The sequence below is a fragment of the Muntiacus reevesi genome, chromosome 3 (genome assembly GCF_963930625.1).
Source record: "Muntiacus reevesi chromosome 3, mMunRee1.1, whole genome shotgun sequence".
NCBI classification, from domain to species: Eukaryota; Metazoa; Chordata; class Mammalia; order Artiodactyla; family Cervidae; genus Muntiacus; species Muntiacus reevesi.
This window is the reverse complement of record NC_089251.1, coordinates 171,153,334-171,177,982: the sequence shown is the minus strand read 5'-3', so window position 1 is coordinate 171,177,982 and position 24,649 is coordinate 171,153,334. Positions and strand designations below refer to the sequence as shown.

The window sequence follows — 24,649 nt, the reverse complement described above, 5'->3', positions numbered from 1 at the left end:
GCTCAAAAAAAAAAAAATAAATAAAAAAAAAAAAAAAATAAAAGCAGAACGCTCAATTTATACTTGCTCCGTCTCATGCATTTTCATGTTGAATATCGGATTCTGCCCCATGGGAACTAGTTGTCTACTCTGGAAGGAGGTCTCCATACCCATAATGATTAGGTAGCATCAGTTTTTTGTTTTTTTTTTTTCCTTTCTTCTTTTTTTATAATGCTTTGGCTTGAAAATAATGGCAGAAAAAGTGGGTTGGTCCTTAGTCTGTTGCTGGCCCCTCCCCAAAGTGCATCCTTTCTGCATCCTTTCTGTGGTTCTTGAGTCTGCCTTCCTCAGCCCCACCCCTCACCCCCAGCTCTGTCCTCTCAAACTTAAGGTTTCTCATTTTACTCTTTCAGAATTTCCTTACTCATCTCATTCCTATTCAACTCATTAAAGCAGGATATGTAGGTTTTTGTAGTCCATATTTAGAATTAAAAGCATATTAATTTCCTTATGATAAAATCAAATTATATTGATCAGTTAAAAATATCAGTAATTATTGAAGCAGTTCTTTAAGTCATAATTTTTGTTCCTGCTGCTGCTGCTAAGTTGCTTCAGTCCTGTCCGACTCTGCGACCCCATGAACAGCAGCCCACCAGGCTCCCCCATCCCTGGGATCCTCCAGGCAAGAACACTGGAGTGGGTTGCCATTGCCTTCTCCAATGCATGAAAGTGAAAAGTGAAAGTGAAGTCGCTCAGTCAGTCACGTCCAACTTCTAGCGACCCCATGGACTGCAGCCTACCAGGCTCCTCCATCCATGGGGTTCTCCAGGCAAGAGTACTCGTTTCTAAATAATAGATACCAGCTTATTGCCTGAGGACACCGGAAGTAAGGTTGCATGTTAATAGTTAAGTTTAAGGTGGATTAACATATATATAGGCTTTCCTGGTGGCCCGGGCAGTAAAGAATCCGCCTGCAATGCAGGAGACCTGGGTTTGACCCCTGGGTTGGGAAGATCCCCTGGAGGAGGGCATGGCAACCCACTCCAGTATTCCTGCCTGGAGAATCCCCATGGACAGAGGTGCCTGGTGGGCTACAGTCCATGGGGTCGCAAAGAGTTGGACACGACTGAGCGACTAAGCTCACACACACACACACACAACATACACACACACACACATATCTCCATGTACTGGTACAGTGAAACCTCTCAAACTTTTCTCCAGGAACTGGAACATGGTGGCTGCTTGCCAGCTTGGCATCACCACTGATTCCTTTTCTTTCTGCCAGTGTTGTGCAGACACCAGCCAATGAATTCTCCCATCTCTTGTATATTTCATGTGAACTTCTAGTGCATGTAAACAGTGGGCAGTTACTCTTGACTGCGCATCTGTAACTCAGAGAGACTCTAAGTGAGACCCAGGAGAACTTGAAAGGAGCACATGAATAACAAGTTTATTTCTTGGGCATGACGGCATAAAAGAGATGAGTAATGCTAATAAACTCGGAACACAATTCCGATTAACTCCATTGGCAAAAGAGGCGGCGTTTGGGCAAATAAACCAAAATAATAGCTGGAGTTCAGATCTGATAGCTGTGCTTTGATTAAATCAAAAAGATTTCTTGCCAGTCCTCCTCCTGCAGCAACTGTCACGCCTCCCTGACTGCACGGAAGTAGAAACGCCTCCCTGGGATTCTTTTGGTCCCTGATGCCTTTTGCCTGGTGCCCCTTTAAGAGGAACTTGAGCCAAGATCTTATCAGCGATGGAGATGGAGACACCTCAGGATTTTCCAGTATCATTTTTCACTTTTTCTTCTTCTTGACATGGTTATTAATGCTACCAGATCTCTCAAATCTTGAGGCATTTCCTCATGGCTCCAAGTTGCTGCTGCAGGTCAGGTTCTTGAACTGAGCGTCTGGTTTCAACATCCATATGCTTCCCAGCCCACTCTCTGACCTTCAGTTCTTTTCTGTTCTTTTCAGACTTTTCACATTTCCATCTACTGATCCCAGGAGACTCAGTATTCTGAATACTCAGTCCAACTTTTTTTTTCAAAAGTTAAATAGAAATTAAGGTTGATATGGATTGCATACATTTTTTAGCTTAAAGATCCTTTATTCACAACCTAAGACAGTTAATCTTGACAGCATATAAATGCTAAATATTTCAGGACTTTCTTAGGTAGTCCAGAACCTTAACCACTTCCCCCCACACTTCACGTTGTCAACAGTGATGCATTTGGGGAGGGGGGGGGGAATCATCAAAATCCTTCAGACTAATATCAATACATGTCCACAGCCTTATTTCTTTTGAACTCAGCTTCATTCCTTTGAAGCACTGATCACAGTATCAAGCTTTGATTCCTTTCCTGTGGACTTATGCCAGCTTGCTTGATTTCATTAAGTTTTTGGAAAGGCTAAGACATGGTATCGTTTTATGGCAATCCTCACATCAATCATAATTTAGGACGGTCTTGGTGATAGACGAGGCATTCAGGCAGGGAGGTTGAACAAGGCTGGTCTAGTGGTGAGGGGGTTGGGGTGCATTCAGGGCATAATAATTTCATATCAGCCACCTCTACTACAGGGTTTTTTAGCTGTGGCTTCATTCCAGAGTGATTGCAATTATAAGGTCCATACCCAGGTATATGGAAACCATGCAATTTTTAAAAATTTTGTTGAAGTATAGCTGGTTTACAATTTCATGTTAGTTTCAGGTATGTAGCACAATGATTGTATATATACTATATTTTTTCAGATTCTTTTCCCTTATATATTATTACAAAATACTGACATTTTGTAATAATATGTGCTATTTAGTAGGCCCTAGTTGGTTATGTGTTTTGCCATGTGGGACAGCCAGAAAAAAGAGAGAGAGAGAGAAAATTAGGCTCCAAGTAAAACGTTTATCTAGACTCTACAAACTCGGTGTTATAAATTTCATTCTACAAACAAGAACTCTGTGGATTAAAATACTGAAGCAGATTCTAATTTTTAAAAATACTGTAAATTAAAGTCCTACCACTTATATTTAGATGTCTTTTAAGCTGAGAATGACTCTCTCCTAGCAGTCTCCCAAAACACTGAGAATATGCCAGCCAGATTAGTGCCCTTCATCTTTTACGTTTTAAAAATGTGTGTTCTGTTGAACCAGTAATCTCAATTCAATCATCAGCACCAGATTTTGCCTTCCAGTTGACACCTGCACTTTACTAGTCATAAAATGCTTTTGGCATCTTTAGGGAAAGTTAAAGAATACACAACCAAATTTTTGGTCTTCCTTGTTATTAAATCCTTTTGTCTGTGACATTGTCTTTTAGAACAGAGATCAACAAACATTTCCTGCAAAGGGTCAGATAGTAAGTATTTTAAGTGTTGCGGCCCATTCAGTCTCTGTGCTCACTACTCATCTCTGCTGTTAACAGTGCAAAAGCAACCACAGACAATATATAAACCAGTGTTGCTATGTTCTAATAAAACTTTATTTATAAAATAGATAACTGGTCTTATGTGTGATGTCTGGACCATAGTTTTCCAACCTGTGATTTAGAAGAAAGAAGAGGTCTGTGAAATTTCATGTTGGAGTAATAAGCACAGAAAACTGTCCCAGGACCCCCTAACCTCTTTCCCACTGGGAACTGTGTTTGGTTTCGCAATGTCCCCAAGTACTGGTAGCAATGAAATGAACAGAGCCAAGATGAAGTTCCCTGAGGCCGGTAGCCCTATTCCTTTCCCCCATGGAAATCTCCATGGGCTTCAGGAAGGAAAAGAAGCTGGTCTGGGAGCCCCAAGACAGCGCAGATTTAGGGAGGGAATTCAAAGCTGTGCTTTAGGTCACTTTACCCAACACTGAAATACAATAATATATGAAATAAATGTTGTGTAGACGTGCCAGGTCTTGTAGACATGCATGCTTGAAATTAAATGTTCTTATAAGCACCAGATTTGCTTTTGGCTTACAGCAAATTTCATAAGTAGAATGGTTGTGGAGGTGGGAATAGAAGGTGGAGGAAGCAAAACTGAAAAGTGAGACTGTAGTCAACAGGAGCCAGGGGTACTGACAGAACCGTTTGTGGGTGTAAAGTGTATCCTCACTGATACTTCGTGTAATTTATATGAGAAATTCAGGCTTTTTCTGTGGGAAACTATCTCATGGGCTGATGGTATCACTCTCCTTCAACATGTTAGAGAATTACTCAGATGCTTGTCAGATGCCTGGGCCACATACTTATTTGAAAATGTGCCATCATGGGAAGCTTTCATTCACCAGGGTCACTGAGAGGGCAGAAGAGGGAGGCAGGCTGAACTTCAAATGGGTCTTGCCGCTCGTGTCAGTAGCAGAGCAATAAAGGAAGGAGCTGACTTGCCAAAAGGAGAAAAGTTCAAGAAAACTGACTTTGTTTTGATTGAAAAAAGCAGACAGCTGAGCAGTAAGTAAAGAATTCTTCATTATTCCCATTTTTCAGTTTATAAACATAAAATGTATATTACCTTATTCCTAGTCATTGCTACAATTATCTGTTTTTTTTTTCCTATTAATATAATTTTATTCTTGGATTACTTAACATCAAATTCTGTCATTATATGTATGTTTCCAGTAACCTTGTGCTTTAATTAAGTACAGTGAGTAATACAGTCTTTAAAAGCTCCATCAGCCTATGAAATTCATACCTAAATTTATTAGGTGATTATATCTCATCCAATGGTGTGTAGCATTCTTTGTAAGTTGCATTCTGCTGAAGATGGTGTAAACAGGGACCAGATTTACCTTCCTATTTTAAACAGTCAAGGAAACTACACAAAGTATATGGGAAAAAAAATCACTCAAGACATTGGACAGTCAGTTCAGTTGCTTAGTCGTGTCCAACTCTTTGCAACCCCATGGACTGCAGCACACGAGGCTCGCTGTTCATCACCAACTCCCAGAGCTTGCTCAAACTCATGTCCGTTGAGTCGGTGCTGCCATCCAACCATCTCATCCTCTCTCGTCCCCTTTTCCTCCTGCCTTCAATCTTTCCCAGTATCAGGGGCTTTTCCAATGAGTCAGTTCTTCACATCAGGTGGCCAAAGTATTGGAGCTTCAGCTTCAGCATCAGTCCTTCCAATGAATATTCAGGACTGGTTTCTTTTAGGATTGACTGGTTTGATCTTCTTGCTGTCCAAGGGACTCTCAAGAGTCTTCTCCAACATCACAGCTCAAAAGCATCAATTTTTCAGTGCTCAGCTTTCTTTATACTCCAACTGTCACATCCATACTTGATTACTGGAAAAACCATAGCTTTGACTAGATGGACCTTTGTTGGCAAAGTAATGTCTCTGCTTTTTAATATGCTGTCTAGATTGGTCATAGGTTTTCTTCCAAGGAGCAAGCATCTTTTAATTTCATAGCTGCGCTCACCATCTGCAGTGATTTTGGAGCCTCAAAAACTAAAGTCTGTCACTGTTTCCATTCTTTCCCCTTTTATTTGCCATGAAGTGATGGGACTGGATGCCATGATCTTAGTTTTCTGAATATTGAGTTTTAAGCCAACTTTTTCACTCTCCTCTTTCACTTTATCAAGAGACTCTCTAGTTCTTCTTCACTTTTTGCCATAAGGGTGGTGTCATCTGCGTATCTAAGGTTATTGATATTTTTCCCAGCAATCTTGATTCCAGCTTGTGCTTCATCCAGTCCAGCATTTTGCATTATGTACTCTACATAGAAGTTAAGTAAGCAGAGTGATGATATATAGCCTTGACGTAATCCTTTCCCAGTTTGGAAGCAGTCTGTTGTTCCATGTACAGTTCTAACTGTTGCTTCTTGACCTGCATACAGATTTCTCAGTAGGCAGGTGAGGTGGTTTGGTATTCCCATCTCTTGAAGAATTTTCCACAGTTTATCGTGATCCATACAGTCAAAGGCTTTGGCATGGTCAATAAAGCAGAAATAGGTGTTTTTCTGATATTCTCTAGCTTTTTTCTGTGATTCAGTGGACGTTGGCAATTTGATCTCTGGTTCCTCTGCCTTTTCTAAATCCAGCTTGAACATCTAGAAGTTCACGGTTCACGTACTGTTGAAGCCTGGCTTGGAGAATTTTAAGCATTACTTTTCTAGCGTGTGAGATGAGTGCAATTGTGCAATAGTTTGAACATTCTTTGGCATTACCTGTCTTTGGGATTGGAATGAAAACTGACCTTTTCCAGTCCTGTGGCTTTTGCTGAGTTTTCCAAATTTGCTGGCATATTTGTAGCACTTTCACAGCATCATCTTTTAGGATTTGAAATAGCTCAACTGGAATTCCATCACCTCCACTAGCTTTGTTCATAGTGATGCTTCCTAAGGCCCACTTGACTTTGCATTCCAGGATGTCTGGCTCTAGGTGAGTGATCACACACATCGTGGTTATCTGGTTCGTGGAGATCTTTTTTGTTTAGTTCTTCTGTGTATTCTTGCCACCTCTTAATATCTTCTGCTTCTGTTAGGTCCATACCATTTCTGTCCTTTCTTGTGCCCATCTTTGCATGAAATGTTCCCTTGGTGTATCTAATTTTCTTGAAGAGATTGCTAGTCTTGTCCATTCTATTGTTTTCCTCTGTTTCTGTGCATTGACCACTTAGGAAGGCTTTCTTATCTCTCCTTGCTATTCTTTGGAACTCTGCATTCAGATTAATATAATCTTTCCTTTTCTTTTTTGCCTTTTGCTTCTCTTCTTTTCTCAGCTATTTATAAGGCATCCTCAGACAACCATTTTCTCTTTTTCAATTTCTCTGGGGAGTGGATGGTCTTGATCACTGCCTCCTATACATTGTCATGAACCTCTGTCTGTAATTCTTCAGGTACCCTATCAGATCTAATCCCTTGAATCTATTTGTCACTTCCACTGTATAATCTTAACTGATTTGATTTAGGTCATACCTAAATGGTCTAGTAGTTTTTCCTACTTTCTTCAATTGAAGTCTGAATTTGGCAATAAGGAAGGAGTTCATAATCTGAGCCACAATCAGCTCCCCGTCTTGTTTTTGCTGACTGTATATAGTTTCTCCATCTTTGGCTGCAAAGAATATAATCAGTCTGATTTCGGTATTGACCGTCTGGTGATGTCCATATGTAGAGGCTTCTCTTGTGCTGTTGATAGAGGGTGTTTGCTATGACCAGTGCATTCTCTTGGCAAAACTCTGTTAGCCTTTGCCCTGCTTCATTTGTACTCCTAGGCCAAATTTGCCTGTTACTCCAGGTATCTCTTGACTTCCTACTGAAAATCAGGCAAAAAGATATGACAGTGAAAGATGAACTCCCCAGATTGGTAGGTGCCCAATATGCTACTTGAGAAGATTGGAGAAATAACTCCAGAAAGAATGAAGAGACGGAGCCAAAGCAAAAACAACGCCAGTTGTGGATGTGACTGGTGATGGAAGTAAAGTCCAATGCTGTAAAGAACAGTATTGCATAGGAACCTGGAATGTTAGATCCATGAATCAAGGTATATTGGAAATGATCAAACAGGAGATGGCAGGAGTAAACATTAACCTTTTAGGAAAAATGAACTAGAATGGTTGAATTTAACTCAGATGACCATTATATCTACTACTGTGAGCAAAAATCCCTTAGAAGAAATGGAGTAGCCCTCATAGTCAACAAAAGAGTCCAAAATGCAGTTCTTGGGTATAGTCTCACAAATGACAGAATGATCTCTGTTTGTTTCCAAGGCAAAGCATTCAATATCACAGTAATACACGTCTATGACCCAACCAGTAGTGCTCAAGAAGCTGAAGTTGAATGGTTCTATTCAAGACCTTCTGTAGAAGACCCACAAGACTTTCTAGAACTAACACTCAAAAAAAGATGTCCTTTTCATTATAGGCAACTGGAATGCAAAAGACATTGGCCATCCCACAATAAAGGACATTGTTCTCTGAGAAACAGGAAACAAAGTGAGCCCTCCAACTGCCCTGCTCTACCATACGGCCTGGAGAAAGTCTCTAGGCTGCCCTGTATGGAGAGGGGTCCCTGCAGGGAGCAGTGCATAGCTGTCACACAGGGCCAGAAGCTCTTGCTTCAGTAGGAAGGGGAAAATTAATCCTAGACTAAACACAGTTCTGGTCCCACCCAACAGAGTTTTTAAAAGAAAAAAAAAAAGCTCCAAAATCAATTTGTTTCCAAGTAACTAAACTATATCCCAGGGCAAAGTATAAAAATGTTTATAAATACAAAAAAAAAAAATACAGTGCACAGAAAGATGTCTGACATTCAATTCAAAATTAGCAGACATGTAAACAAGTGGGAAAATACAGCCTATAGTGAAACAAATCAACCAAAATTAACACTTAAATGACATAGATGATAGAATTAGGAGATGGGGACATTAAAACAATTATGAGAATTTTTTTCTTAATGTTCAAGAAACTAGAGGGAAGAAAATGAAGAAAAAAAGATTAGTTAATTAGAACTTGAAGTCTTAACAATAGAAACTATCTAAAATGAACCAAGAAATGGCTGGGAAAAAAATGAATGAATAAAACAGTCATTGAGCTAGAATCCATAGGATACAGAGGAGAGGATTGCAAGTATTTTAAGACATAATGGGCAGATCTTTTTCTAATTTTATAGAAACTGTGAGCCCACAGATTCATGAAACTTCAGGAGATCCCAGGTACAAGAAATGTGAATAAAGTTAGGGCAAGGCACATATTAATTAAATTGCTTAAAACCAATGTGATAAAGAGAAAATCTTAAAGGATAAAAGATATTGTATACAGAGGAACAAAGATAAATTGACAGCTGATTTCTTATCAGAAACAATGCAAACTGGAAGACAGTGAGGCTGTCTGAAAGTACTGAAAGAAAATTTTAAAGAAAATTTTAAACTTTGAGTTCTCTACCAATTTTAAAATGTCTTTCAAAAGCTAAGATGGAATAAGGAATTTTTTAGACAATTAAAAGCTGAAAGAATTTATCATTAGCCAACCTGAAGTGTAAGAAATTATAAAAGAAGTCCTTCTATAGAATGAAAATTATACCAGACAGAAACCTGGATCTACTCAAAGGAATGAAGAGCACCATGAAATAGTACCTACAGAGGTAAACTTTTGAAGACTCTTTGAAAGATAAATGACTATGGAGCAAAAATAATAGAAATGCAGTGACAGGTTTATACCATACATGGAAACAAAATATATTACAGCAACAGCTCAAGTTCAAGAGGAAAGAAATGACCCTATACTTTTTTTTTTTTTTTAGATTCTTACACTTTATGTGAGGGAGTATAACGTCACTTGAAGGTAGACTAAAAAGTTAAATGTGTATCATTAAAAACTGAGGAAACCTCTAAAATAACACCAGAAGTTATAGTTAATAAAGCAACAATTAAATCGTTAAAAATACTCTATCCAAAGAAAGATGAAAAACAGAAGAAAAAGGACAAAGAGGAAAAGCATAGCAATAGCAAAAGACAGTAGATTTAAACCCAGCCATATCAGTAATCACATTAAATGTAAATGGTCTAAATATCCAAATTGAAAGACACAGACTGTCAGATTGGCTAAAAATTCAAGATCCAGCTATATGCTGCCATCAAGAAATCAACTTTAAAGACATTAGTAGGTTAAAGAAAATAGGCTGGGAAAATGCTAATACCAATCAAAAGAAAGCTGGATTGATGTCCAAATAGAGCTAGAGCAAATAATATAGAGATAGAGAGGGTTATTTCATAATTTGTAAAGGGGCCATTTCATCAACAGGAGATAACAATCCAAATGTTTATACATCTAATAATCCTTCAACGTAGATGAAGGAAAACTACAAGGAAAAATAGACAAAGCCACAAATATAGTAAGGGATTTTAAAACGCCTCTCAGAACAAATAGACCTGGGACTTCCCTGGTGGTCCAGTGGCTAAGACTACAAGCTCCCAATGCCGGGGGCCTGGGTTCAATCCCTGGTCAGGGAAATAGATCCCACACGCTGCAACTAAGGGTTCATGTGCTATAACTAAGAGCTGGCACAGCCAAACAAATAAATAAATACTAAAAAAAAATTAAAAAAAAAAAAAAGAACAAATAGACCGAAGTGTCTATTTGGATAGTGTCATTATAAGTGTCATTATAAGGATAATGGAAGACTTGAACAGCACTTTAATCCAACTTGACCTACCTAACTGGATTAAACACACTACTTAGCAACATTAGAATTCACATCCACTTCAAATGCAAACAGAATATTTGCCAAATAGACCATATTCTGGGCCACAAATTAATTCTCAGTAAATGTTGAAAGATTCAGATCATACAAAAATAATCTTCCTTAACCACCGTGGAATTAAATTAGAGATCAACAATGAAAGACATAGGGAAAAACCCCAAATATTTGGAAATTAAATAAGCCACAGAGAAGGAGAAAACATTTACAGGTCATCTATCTCATGAGGACCTGTATATGGGTAATAAATACATGAAAATAAGCTTATCAATATTAGTCATTAGGGAAATGCAAATTAAGACCATAATGGGATACAACTACATAGCTCTTAGAATACCTGAAATTAAAAAGACTGACTATGCCAAGTGTTAGTGAGGATGTGAAAACAATTGGAACTCTCCTACAGAGCTGGTAGGAATGTATAATAGTACAACACCTTTACAAAACAATTTGGTCCTGTCTTTAAAGGCTTCCCTGGTGGCTGATAGTAAAGCGGTCTGACAGTAAAGCCCACAATGAGGGAGACCAGGGTTCAATCCCTGGGTCAGGAAGATCCCCTGGAGGAGGAAATGGCAACCCACTCCAGTATTCTTGCCTGGAAAATTCCATGGACTGAGGAGCCTGGTAGGCTACAGTCCATGGGGTCACGCAGAGTCGGACACGAGTGAACAACACTACTTTAAAGGTTAAATATGCACCAACCATATGATCAAGTCATTCCATTCCTTACTCAAGAGAAATGAAATATATATCCATATAAAGGCCTGGACATGCATGTTCACAGCAGTTTGTTTTCTGTACATGCTAAGTCACTTCAGTCGTGTCTGGCTTTTGAGACTTCATAGACTGTAGCCTACCAGACTCCTCTGTCCATGGGATTCTCCAGGCAAGAATACTGGAGTGGGTTGCCATCCCCTCCTCTAGGGGATCTTCCTGACTCAGGGATTGAACCCAGGTCTCTTTAAGTCTCCTGCTATGGCAGGCAAATTCTTTACCACTAGCACCACCTGGAAAGTTCTTGTTTTATGTACTCTTACAATGAATTTTACACTTGAACATGTGCAGTTTATTGTATACCACACTGCTAAATAATGCAATGTTTTTTTTTTTAATAAAATTGCTTAAAGTACAGAAACATGAGGGAAAATTTTAAAACAGAAAGATAAATGCACTAATTTTAATTTTCTATGCTACATAACAACTTACCACAAATTTAGCCCTTTTAAAACAACAGATGTTTGTTATCTCACAACTAGCCATGAGTCCAAACTCAGCTTAGCTAAATTGGCTGCTTCAAGCTAGAGTAAGGGCTGTGGTCTCGTGTGAGGCTAGGGATTCTCCTCCAAGCTTGCAGGGTAGTTAGCAGATTTCAGTTCCTTGCAATTATAGGACTGAGGGCTCAGCCTCTTGCTGGCTGTCACTTGGAGGCAACACTTCAGTCTCAGTGGCTACCTATGGTTTTTACCATCTGGCTTTTTATGCCCCCTCATACCATGGGCTTCCCTGGTGGCTCAGTGGTAAAGAATCAGCCTGCAATGCAGGAGACCCAGGTTCAATCCCTGGGTCGGGAAGATCCCCTGGAGAAGGAAATGGCAATCCACTCCAATATTCTTGCAGAGAGGATCCCATGGACAGAGGAGCCTGACAGGCTACAATCCATGACGTCTCACTTGGGCATGACTTACCCACTAAACAACAACATGATAGTTTATCAAAAGCCCGCATGGGGTAAAGTTGAGTCTGCTAAGATAGAGGAACTCTTATCACCTTTGCCATGTGCTTCTGGTTAGAAGTAAGTCACAAGTCTCACCTGCCCTCAGGGAGAGGCAGCTACTGGGATCACCCAGTATTGTGAGTAGTGTATATCCAGTTATTGTTGTATAGTTGCTAAGTCATGTCTGACTCTTTGTGACCCCACAGACTGTAGCCCACCAGGCTCCTCTGTCCATGGGATTCTCTAGGCAAGAATACTGGAGTGGGTTGCCATTTCCTTCTCCCGGGGAATCTTCCCAACCCAGGGACTGAACCCACATCTCATCTCTCCTGCCTTGACAGGTGGGTTCTTTACGACTAATGTCACCTGGGAAACCCATATCCACAATTTGGCATAGCAAATGGAGATGGAAGCAATAGAAAAGAATCCCCAGGATCACGGCAAAGGGAGATCCACCATCAGCTGTTTAGTAGGTCTACAGGACGAAGGGCTCCAGCAGGATGGCTGTAAGGAAAACTAACCTCATGCATAGGCAATGTGAAGGGATGACCAAGGCTGTCAGAGTGTGTTAGAGCATGAATGATAGGTCTATAGAAAGCTAACCTAATAAAGATACAAGACAGTGATTAACTCTTGAAGAAACAGGGGTTGTACAAGAATTAGAATGTAATCAGAATATGTATGATGGCCCTCCTGTGAGTAATATTTGCATTGTCCTAAAAAATCCTGATCTGACTGAAAGTAACAATAGCTCTATATTTGAGAGATGGAAAGTGGAGGTGGAGAGAGAACAGGTAGCAGGATATAAAAGATCATTCAGCTGGTATCTGGTCTGAACCATTGCAAGGAAAAAAAAGAAAGAAAAAAAAGGTAGCAGAACAATGTAGGCCTCTAGAATTTAAAATGGTTAAATCAGGTAGCCCCTTGGACAGCAAGGAGCTCAAACTAGTCAATCCTAAAGGAAATCAACCCTGAATATTCATTGGAAGGACTATTGCTGAAGCTGAATCCTTTGGCCACCTGATTCAAAAAGACAATTCATTAGAAAAAACCTTGATGCTGGGAAAGATTGAAGGCAAAAGGAGAAGAGGACAGCAGAGGATGAAATGGTTGGATGGCACCACCAACTCAATGGACATGAGTTTGAGCAAACTCCAGGAGATAGTGAAGGACAGGGAAGCCTGGCGTGCTGCAGTCCATGAGGTTGGTCACGACTTAGTGACTAAATGCCAACAAAAACAAAATTAGATGGCGGAGTGGTCATGAATTGTTTCCTAATTCAGTTTCATGGTCAAGCCTCGGCCAGCCAAATGTCCAGTTGGCAAACAGTAGATAAGACAACTCCTTTGCTTCTGTCCCAAGCCAGCTGTAAAGGGGACTTTAAAATAATGGATACAATTTGCCCCCATCTTGCTATGTTTTCCTGCTGCTGCAGCAGCTTGTTATCTCTGGGGAGGAGCTTTGCCAGGGTCGAGGGGAAGGGAGTGGAAAAGAGAAGGGAAATTACGTGGGCAGCTGTGTCTTCAGTACCAAGCTCCTTGACGAAAAGACCAGTTCAGCTAAGTAAAGGCAAGTCGTGATCCCCCATGCCTTCCCCCTCCTCTGTCTTTCTCCTTTATCTTCTCCCTTCTTACAAGAGTTACAGAATAATGATTTAATTGCCAGTAGGACCTTGGGATAAAACAGACGTCCAGAACAGCACAGTTCGTTTTCAGAAGCTTAGGTTCTCAGAAACCAGAATGTGATTACTTAATAGTGAGTTTCCGAACAGTGAAACGTTATTAAATTGATTTGTTTTGCCAAAGCTGGCAGAGGTTCTCCTGGCCTGCCACCTGCCCATAAGAGGGCTGGTGAATGAATATACCGCAAAATTTCAAGCAGAGAGGAGCATTGTGGGGAGAATTGAATTCATGCTGCTGCTGTTCACATCATCTTCTTTGGTTTGTGCAGAGAGAGGAATCCTATTTTTATTTTCCCGAAGACTGAACTCATTTTAAAATTATACCTGTTTTTAGTTTATCATCATACTTCTAAAGGTGTCTCATAATATTTGTCATCAGTCAAAGACCCTTGTTTGCTTGTTACTTTGTTGTTGTTGTGTGGTCAACTAAGTCATGTCCAACTCTTTGTGACCCCATGGACTGTAGCCCACCAGACTCCTCTGTCCTCTGCTCTCTCCCAGAGTTTGCATAAGTTCGTGCCCATTGAGTTGGTGATGCTATCTAACCATCTCATCCTCGGCCACCTTCTTCTTTTGTCTTCAGTCTTTCCCAGTATCAGGGTCTTTTCCAATGAGTCGGCTCTCCGCATCAGGGGCCGCATTGGAGATTCAGCGTCAGCAACAGTCCTTCCAATGAATATTCAGGGTTGGTTTCCTTTAAGATAGACTGGTTTGATCTCCTTGCAGTCCAAGGGACTGTTAAGAGTCTTCTCACTTAGCTCCCGGTTAATGGGTCTAGTGCCCGAGTTGATTGTCATTAGTAGGATTGACAGAAAGGGGCCTATTTTAAAATTGCTTATAGAGCCAGAAAAATTAGGATGAAATCTAATGAACCCTTTTTTCTTACACGAGAAACGTATAATTAACATATAAAAAGCCAGTCCATGAAGATGACATTTTTTCTTGTCCTAGATGTCATATGGTATGGCTTTATGGCCCAGAGCTGCCCATGTAGGAAGCCTGGGGATAAAGCCAGCGCCCAGAGGACAATAGAGAGAAGCCCGAAGGCTGTACTGTGCCACCTCTGGTCTTCCAGACACGGGGACAGGAAGGACAGTGTCTTACTGAGCAAGCCAGCATGGAGCTTTCCTGCAACCACAGTTGAAAACTGATTAAGGGTTCCATCCTTGAAATCAGAACCAAGAAAAGGAAAATAAATTCTTCAGTGTATGTGTGTGTCGGGGTGGGGGGGTGAGGGGGGAGACATCTCAAGTGCAGAGTGGTCTTTGAACTTAAAAAGCTGTAGTATTTGAGTTCTTTATCTTATGCATGAAAGCTGCCCAGTTTCTTCATTTCCTTTGTTGACATTCAGTCGGTCAGACTCTTCTGCTTCTTATTTGTTTTCCTTTTCTTTTAAAGCACTCTCCCTAATCCCTCATTTTCCAAAAGGCAGGGCCCATTGACTTTACATTATGCAGTTGATCCTTGAACAACAGGGGTGGAACAGGGCGGATCCACTTCTACACAGATTCTTTTTTTCAGTTAAATGTGACAGTCCTGCACAATCCAAGATCTGCATTGGTTGAGTCCGAGGATAGGGAGGAATGGTGGATACTGAGAGCCAACTACAAATGATCCATGGATTTTCAACCTTCCTGGACATCAGTGCCTCTAACGCCCAAATGATTTAAGGGTCAAATGTAGAATGTGTTGGCAACCACTCTCCTTGAGTCTCCTTTCTCCAGCCACATTCCTTTGTTTAGAAATTACCCTAGTTACCTCTTCTAAATTTTCATCTTCCTGAGAATCAGATTTCAGAATTGTACATGTGGAATTATCCAAGTCCTGCATTTAACTATATACGTACATGTAATATAACCACATGGCCTATATAAGAATAGAAAATTACCTGGGAGTTTGCACCAGAAATTGTTTACATGGGTCACTTCTGGGAAGCAGTATTAGGGGAGCAAGATTTGGCTTTTTACTTTTATTATTTTTTACTTCTTGATTGAAAGTACTTTCTTTTTGATAGCATTTTATTGAAAGTAAGGTTTTTTAAACTAATGGAAAAGTTAGTTTGGAACAGGCTTCTTACCCCTAAGAATTATAGTTTCCTTTACAAAAGAAGCAAGAAATAACTGTACTTGCTCTCTCTTTTATTCAAGGCCATTGAAGTAAGTTGGAATCATCTGAGCTCTGTAATACTGGCCCAATATGTGAGCACAGTAGAATCATCTTTACAGCCATTGAACTTGACTGGTATCTTTGAAAGTCAGACATTAAGAATTTATTATGTTCATCCTTTTTATATAAAAAGCAAAGAATGAAAAGTTGTTTTTTGTTTTTTTTTAACCAAGAAATAGAAAGTGACTTGACCCAAATGATCCACTTTTAATGGTCTCTTCTTCTGGTCACCTTGGTGTCCCCATGGTGAGTGATCAGCAAAGGACTGTGGGTTGAATGAAGCCTCACTGTCCTTTCACATAGGAACAGGCATTCACTGGCCACCAGGAGAAGTAAATGCACTCTGAAAAGATATGCGCCAATCACCCAGAACATCCCCGGCAGCCATGGGCTGTGCGGGAGGTTGTTACCTAACTCAGAAGGAAATCCCAGAGCATCCATCACCACCAAGTCAAGCAGGTGGAATTCCTCTTCATTACCATGACTTGTAATATCTCTCTTCTTTCCTTTAACTCAGTATTTATACTGGCCATTTTTCCTTGTGTATTATGACCATGAGATATAAACAGTTCTGTCCCTCACATCCAAAGACACTGGGGGGAGGAGGGTAGCAAAGAAAAAGCATAGTTGTTCAGAAGTTTTCTTTGTGCTTGTTATGCAACTCTCTAATCATCCTCCATTTTACTCATCTGTTTTAAAATATATTTTTTACAGGCCTAATATTGTCAGGCACTGTATTTACAATACTTTTGCTCAATAGTTTAAATTTTTGACTTATTGTTTCATCAAAAAGAATCTTTTTACTTAGATTATATCATCATGTAATTAATCATTGCAGTCGTTTTGGTTGTTTTTAAATTTTTGAAATGAGATGATATGTGTGTTCAGTCATCAATTTGGTGGAGGAAAGAAATAGAAAGGATTCCATTTCGAGTCATGAACTGAAGGAACAAAATAGGTGTGAGTTAAAATGCTTATTTCTTTTTTGAATTAAAATAAACTTGGATGGCTTATCTAGTAGGAAAAAGTAGTAGATTTAAGGAGAAAGCAGAAAAGAAATTATTTCACAAACACAACAAAATTAACTATGATAACATTTTGGCTAAGTGGTTGGTAAATATGATTCTGTCATTTTATGAAACAGATTTTTGGGTACTTTTTCTACTCATTCTAAGAGTGTTCTACATTTACTTCTGAATGACAAGTTTTAAGTATATGAGTATTTTCTCTTTACTGGTTTTAATGAATATTCATAAAGGCTATTCCTACAACTCATCATTTCTCTCAAATAAGCTTAACTCAAAATCAAAGATTTGGAAGATTCATTGTGGCTAAAATTAGGGGCGTGAAGGGCAAAAACGCATGTTTTTCAGCCTTTGTAAAAGAATCCATTAATGCAGCATGACAAGTAAGTACAATTTAGTGGCCCCTGGTTATTTTAAGCAGGAGGCCTTCTTAGAGGGCACACAAGTAAAGTCAACATAGATCACCATGGCCCCAGGCAGAGGGCCAGAGGTCAGCTCCCAAGGGCTGTCCACATTCTTTCCTGTCGTTCTGTGCTGACTCCTGTCTGGGGGCTCCAATCCTTTGGTAACAGACTTTGCTCAGCAGGACTTTTTTTTTTTAAGCAGTCTTTTTTTTTTCTTTTTTTTTTTAATTATTTTTGTCTGTGCTGGGTCTTGGTTGCTGTGTTCAGACTTTCTCTACTTTCGGCAAGCAAGGGGCTACTTTTCATTGCAGTGATCGGGCTTCTCATCACGGTGGCTCTAGGGGTTGCTTAGTTGTTCCACAGCAGATGGGATCTTCCCGGATCAGAGATTGAACCTGTGTCCCCTGCACTGGCAGGCAGATTCTTAGCCACTTTACCATCAGGGAGTCCTCAGCGGGACTTCTAGTTTAAAAATATATGGACTGGAGGTGGTTTTGTCCCCAGGGCTGGAAGTCACCCCAGCTCTGCATGCTCCACATGCTTCTTTGTCTATTGTTCATCCCGAATAAACTGGATTCTTGATTCTTGTAAGTGACTACTGCATCATGGGGAGATGAAACATGGGAGTCTTCTGAGAACTCATTTTTCCTCCCATTTAAGTAAAATAAGTTGAAAATAGAGGAAAGACATTTTATACTTCCTGGCATGTAATATCTTGGCTACTTTGAAAAGCTCCCAGTTTTGTGACAGCATCAGAATGACATAAAGACACACGCGCTGATTCAGTGGTTCAGCTCCAGAAAGGACACAAATCACCCTGTCTTTGTCGGTCTTGGTCTGGCACCAGCTAATCATGAATGGCGGAGAGCTGAATTTTCCTGTCTGTAAAAATAGTGTGTGAACAAGCAGGCAGTGCAATTGTGTTGTCCACGATAGAAGCTTCTATTGTCGCTTGGGTGGGTTGGGCCCAAATGCACCGCTTTCGGGGTTCTTCCTGGGCTTTCTCACCTCGTGTGGATTTAGATCTGATCTGCCTCATACTGAATTCTGCCCTGGAGTGAATAGCGTTGCAGCCTTAGAAGCAGCAGCCATCAAGTCTGGGTCGGGATCCTCACCCGGATCCCTTCGACCTAGAGAGTGAATTAAATTAGAAGTGGAGCCGATTCTTTGCGGCTGACTGTGATTGCTCATTTCTTCTTTTTTTTTAATGTTTTCAACTTTCTATTTTATAAAATTGGAATATAACCAATTAACAGTGCTCCAATAGTTTCAAGTGGACAGCAAAGGGATCCCACCATACATATACATGTATCCATGTGTGCGTGCAAGTTCAGTCACTCAGTCACGTCCGACTCTTTGCAACCCCAAGGACTGTAGCCCACCATGCTCTTCTGTTCATGGGATCCTCCAAGCAAGAATACTGGAGCAGGTTGCTATTTCCTTCTCCAAGGGATCTTCCCGAGCCAGGGATTGAACCTGCATCTCCTATGACTCCTGCATTGGCAAGTGGATTCTTTACACTGAGCCACCCGGGAAACTCATATATGTATCCATTTTCCCCCAAGCTCACCTCCCATCCAGGCTGCCACATAACATTGAGCGGAGTTCCGTGTGCTATACAGCGGGTCCTTGTTGGTTATCCATTTTAAATATAGCAGTGTGTACCTGTCCATCCCAAGCTACAAAACGTTGATTCCTTTTTCCAAATCCATATCCCCACACAGATCATAAAGACATCTTTAAATATTCATGTCAGAATGCGATTAGGTAGGAAAACTGCTGTAGAGTAACTGGTATGACTCTGTAGCCCAGGCAACTGAGAAAAATATGAACCGTTCTCACCAGCGTCCTTTGTATTTGATGTCTCAGTGCTAAAGCATTAAGCGTGGGTTTCTTTCTGGGTTCTCCTAGGAGAAGCCACTGTAGTAACCAGAGAAAAATGTTACCCCTTTGCTAGGAACAGAAACCTCAGGAGGATAAGTAGCCCTCTGGATCCCAGAAGCTTTAGAGTCCGGAAAGTCCCCACCTACAAGCAGGTTGTGTGCCAGAGATTGTTTGTAGTTCATTGCTTGAAACCCAGAGCACATTTTCCCGGAGGCAGGCTATCAGTGATGCCTCAGAAGCCTGTAGCCCATAATGTACTGCAGAGCAGTCCTGTGCGGTCAGCAGGACAGGAGCCGGCCACTCTATCACGGCGTTTTACATCCGGCCATGTAGACCCCTCTCATTCAGTCCCGGAGGTCATGAGACCACAGGTGCCCAGGTCTCCTCCCTGACATGCAGCTGGGGCCAGGAAGAAGTAGCAACAGGTTATCAAGTCTGAAAGGGCTTTCCTCACCGCCCCTCCTCAGCCCCTTCCCCTCCAGCTCCCTTTCCCAGAGCTAGAGGGAACGGCGGGAGAGGCATCCTAGGGCCCACTGACAAAGCCAGTGATACGCCAATGATCACGTGCCCACGAGTCCCCTGGAGATGAGCCGAAATTGCAGATTCTGATTCAGCTGGCCGAGGGTGGGCCCTGAGAGACTGAATTTCCCAGAAGCTCCTGGGTGGTGGCGATGCTGCTGGTCCACAGTCTCCCTCCCCAGTTTGAGTAGCAAGATCCTATCAGCCTCATAGGAGGGAAGAGTGGGTGGTGGATGGGGAATCCTGCCACTGCAGAAAGGGCCTTAAGAGTGAGAGAGCTGAGATCTGAGACAGAGGCTTTATCTGGGTTCCTTTTGTGTTGAGAACTTTTGGCCAGGTGGGGAAGAAGTGGGTGATGCTAAAGTTGATACGGAGCACTCTCCAGGAGCCTCAGTCTCTGGCTCCTGGACGCGTGTTTAGTGTGTGAGCGTCACCAGAGGGAAGCAGGCGGCTTCTCCTGCTCACCAAGTGTCTCTGGTGCAGGTGGACAAAGAGTGTACTTTTGCAAAACCAATCTGAACACAGTGCCGCAAAGCGGTGAGGAGCACGGGCCTGGTTTTAATTCTCTCTCCACCACTAACCAGCTGTGTGTCCTTGAGCACATCCTTGGTGCCTAAGGATCCTCTCTTTAGGCTTCCCAGGTGGCACTAGTGGGTAAAAAAAAAAAGAAAGAAAGAAACCCACCTGCCACTGCAGGAGACATAAGAGACGTGGGTTCGATCCCTGGATCAGGAAGATCCCCTGGAGGAGGAAATGGCAACCCACTCCAGTATTCTTGCCTGGAGAATCCCATGGACACAGCAGCTTAGCAGGTTACAGTCCATGGAGTCACAGTCAGACGCAACTGAAACAGCTTAGCATGCACACATCCTCTGTCTTCATCAGTAAAGTGAGGTTAAAATTAGTGCCTTCCTCTAAGGGTAATGGGAAATTAAGTTATCCACATAGAGTATAAAGTGCCCATACAGTGGTGGTAGTGGTGGTTAAATGAGTAATTTGAGATTACAGGCTTGGAATTCAGTTTCTCATTTGACTGTTTATTACTTGTGTGGTTGTGGGTTAGTTGCTAAGTCGTGTCTGACTCTTGTGACCCCATGGACTAGCCCGCCAGGCTCCTCTGTCCATGGGATTTTCCAGGCAGGAATGCTGGAGTGGGTAGCCTATCCCTTCTCCAGGGGATCTTCCTGACCCAGGGATTGAACCCGGGTCTCCTGCATGGCAGGCAGATTCTTTACCAACTGAGCTGCCAGGGAAGCCCCTATGACCTTTGCAGCCTTGGGCAAATGACTTCACACCTCTGACCTTCCATTATGTTCCTTGTAACATGGAAATGATAAAAGTACTACTTCATCGGGTTTGGGGAATGATGAAAAAAAGCATCGGGGATTCCCGTTCAGTCCAGTGGTTAGGACTCCACACGTATACTGCAGCAGGCACAGATTCTCTCCCTGGTTGGGCAGCTAAGTGAAGCCAAAAAGGAAAAAAAAAAGTAATAAGAAAAAGGTAAAGTGTTTGTACAATTCCTGACACATAGTAAGTTCTCAATAAACAACAGTTCTAGCTGACAAAGTAGACCAGTTGGAGAAGAACAGAAGAAGAACAGAAGTTTTCAATCCGTGCTCCAAGAGATAGTGGTTTTACCAAAATGTGCCTTGGGGGTGGTCAGGAGGCTGTCATTGGTCCCATCCACACCCACTCTCGCCTTCTTTGTTGGGCTTCAGTATCAAGATTTGACTTAGAAAAAAAGGTTTACAAGTCACTATTTGGGAGCTATGGTGTCTTATGGGACCATGGGGGGATTTCCTTTCCTTGAATAAAGATTGAAATAGCAGATGGTGGATATAAAAAGAAACGTGTATATATAACCCAAAGTTACATGGGGCTGAACTGAATTATAGAGTTAATTTATGTCGTTGGATGGACATTGTCCAGAGTGATCACTGCAGCATGGCTAATGATGTAATCTCTTGTTCTCTCCCCTAGATGAGCACCATGCCGGGACTGCCGACTCGGCCCTGCTTCTACGACATAGATCTTGATACAGATACAGAGCAGGTTAAAGGCTTGTTCTGAGTGAGCAAGATTTCCACAGGACCCGATTCAGGTAGGCTGTTGGGCTTTTCACTTTTCCTTTCTTTCTTTGCTTTCTTTTCTTCCTAGTTCAGATCTCTTTCTGTTTTATTTTTTTATATATATTTATTACGCAAATGGCCTGCTATGTAATTTCCTCACTTGGTTACTGTGAACCCCTATCTAGTTATAGTCATGACCGGGGTCACTGCTGGGTATGGATTTGTTTTTAGATGGGCAGCTCCTTGGTTTGCCTGGATTCCATTCCAATGAAAGTCAGTCATGCCATCTCTGAGTACAGATTTGTTTAAGACATCTCTTGCCCTAACAAAGGAGTCCTGTAAACTCATTACTCTTTTTCTAGAATTAGAACTAATATCTGCTGTCATCAGCTCCACCACCTTTACCTTCTACTGCACATCTCTTAGTCCAGAGTTAGAACCATGTGATCAAGGACTCCCAGTGTCTTCCTTTCCTGGGGTTGCCATAACAGTGTCACAACTGGGCCACTCAAACAACAGATGTTTATGCTCCAACAGTTCTGGAGGTGAGAAGTCCAAAGTCAAAGTGTCATCCAAAGGCCATGGACTCAGATTCTGGCAGAATCCTTGCTGGCCTTTTCCTGGCTTCTGGTGGTGGCCATCCATCCTTGTCAGCCCTCTGTCTCCTCCCTGTCTCTTCCTAAAAAGACACCAGGCACATTGAATGGCAACCCACCTTTCTGGACCTCATCTTAACTTGATTTGATTTGATCTGCTACGACCCTGTTTCCAGTTGAAGTCACTGTCATGGGTACTAGGTCAGGACTTCAGTGTACCTTTGAAGGATACAGTGTAGCTCATAGCATTGTCACACAGCAGGTGGTTGGGCTCTTGTAGCACTGGAAAGATTCAGAGATGGGACAGATCCTCTAGCTCCAAGGGTCCTGTGAGTCACAGGAAAGGACAGGGCAGCAGATCCCTTGATGACTCACCGTCCACACAGTGTCGAGGGTTGGGCTTGCCTTGGAGCTGGCTTAGGCAGCCCACAGCAGGAGGGGTGTGGGGCTTTGGTCTCATTCACGTCTGCCCCTCTGTCCTGCGACCACACCTGCTGGCCTCTGCCCTGGCTTCCCATCACAAAGAACACCCTCCTAATTCTCCCTGGAAAACCCTCCATCAGAAGTTGAGAGACCTGGAGCTGCTCTTCCCCACCCGTATATCAAACACGTCCTCAGCGTATTCTCAAGATGCTTTCCTTCCCCACAAACACCCCACTCCTTCTCCCACTCCCTCCAGTTCCTGGTCCTTAGCCCAGTACCTTTCCCTCTTGCCAGCATATTCTGGGCCTTCGAGATGAGCTTGTTTGACCTGAAGACCCTTCTTTCCGGTTGTCCCTGAGTTATGCCCTAAGCCAGCCACACAGGACTCTCAGCTTTTGTTTGTTCCACCTGTTGTTGTGTTTGTTGTAGAGTCTCTTAGTCATGTCCGACTGTTTTGAGATCCCATAGACTGTAGCCCACCAGGCTCCTCTGTCCATGGGATTCTCTGAGCAGGAATACTGGAGTGGGAAGCCATTCCCTTCTCCAGGGGATCTTCCTGACCCAGGGATTGAACCTGTGTCTCCCGCTTAGCAGGTGGATTCTTTACCACTGAGCCACATGAGAAGCTGCTTTGTTTAACTACTGAGTTAACACAAGGAGTTTGTTTTTGTTTTTTGTTAAGTCTCTGTTACTGTTACACTGAAGACTTAGGCTAGGATGAGCAAGGTAAAAGACAAATTAATACAAAGCTTGGGATTTGGGTTGTGTGTGTGGTGTTCGGGGTTGTCCATGTGTGTGTTTTGCTGAGGAGTGAGAACTGTATTTAGTTTTAACCACAACCACACTTCATATCCTTGTCATTACTGATGAAGAAAACTGCAGAAAATGAACTAAGGGAGGCTGATTTAACAGAGAAGCCCATAAACTTGAGTTTTGATAACAGTTCTTTTGGCCTTTTGATACAACGGTGCATGTGTATGTGTGTGAAGGCCTGGAGTTTCCCAGCCAGGCCTTGGGGGAAATCACAGTATCATTTCTCTTAAACTTTCTGTTGACCCTGTCCAGACTAATCTCTCTTGTCATGTCAACCCATCATACCACATTTCTGCCACTTAATTGTTTTTCTCCAGAACAATAATGTGCAATTCTTTCCTCTCTCTGGGACATTTCTTTTCCAGTCTTTTGGTCCATTTTCATTTGCTCGCCAAATAGGTCATGTAAATCTAATTATTCCTTAATTATTGCAGTTAAGACTCAGGTAATGCCAGACAGCACCTGCTCGGCTTCACCCACACCTACACCTAAACACTGGTGTCCTCGTTCCCTTGACAAGTGTCCCTTTGGACTTTAAGTAAGGACTGAGCAGAGTTTCAGGGTCAGGACACTGGCCTGTGGGGATTCCCTCCAATGGGCCAGGTATTGTGCTAAGCACCCCTTGCAGGCAGGTGTTGTCCCAAGAAGTTAAGTCCTTCCTGTGGTCACTGAGGGGGGAAGCCGAGGGATGACCCTGATTCACCAGCAGAGGAATCATATTGCTTTTCCACTCTCAGCCCTACCTCTTGCTCCACAGCTATATCAGGAATTGCTCCACCATCCCCGGTCACGTGTCACGCTGGTCCCAACACCATGTGATGGGTAGTAGTGTCAGGTCAGAGTTACGGAAACTCTGGCCCAGAGACGTCAATCACTTGCTCAGGTCTCACAGCTGAGAAGTACCAAAGCCAGGATTCAACCCAGATCCTCTTACTCTTGGTCTCACCCCATCATTTCTGCCCCAAACCAAACCATTTTCATGGGGTAAATGAATTTTGGCCCGTTCTGAAAGATGATAACCATTTCTTTGAACAGACTCGTAATTTGGGGATAACCAGGTGAATTCTTTTTTAATAACAAAAGGTAATTATTTGAGTATTAAAAGCTATGACTTTGTCAAAATTCTTTTCAGTCAGGGTATACTAGAGCTTCCTCTTAACTCTCTCTTCAAGTGGCTTTTCCCACTCACTTATCCAAGAC

General features: G+C 42.0%; 1 protein-coding gene across 2 annotated transcripts in view; it reads left to right on the top strand.

Moving 5' to 3' along the window:
- Positions 1 to 24,649, top strand: part of MTHFD1L (methylenetetrahydrofolate dehydrogenase (NADP+ dependent) 1 like) — a 174,162-nt gene that overhangs the window by 145,087 nt on the left and 4,426 nt on the right. For both annotated transcript variants that reach the window (XM_065931123.1, XM_065931124.1), the window contains exon 27: positions 21,529 to 21,649. In XM_065931123.1, the coding sequence (XP_065787195.1) occupies positions 21,529 to 21,618 (90 nt within the window). In that variant the 3' untranslated portion in view covers positions 21,619 to 21,649. The remainder of the gene's footprint in view (positions 1 to 21,528; positions 21,650 to 24,649) is intronic.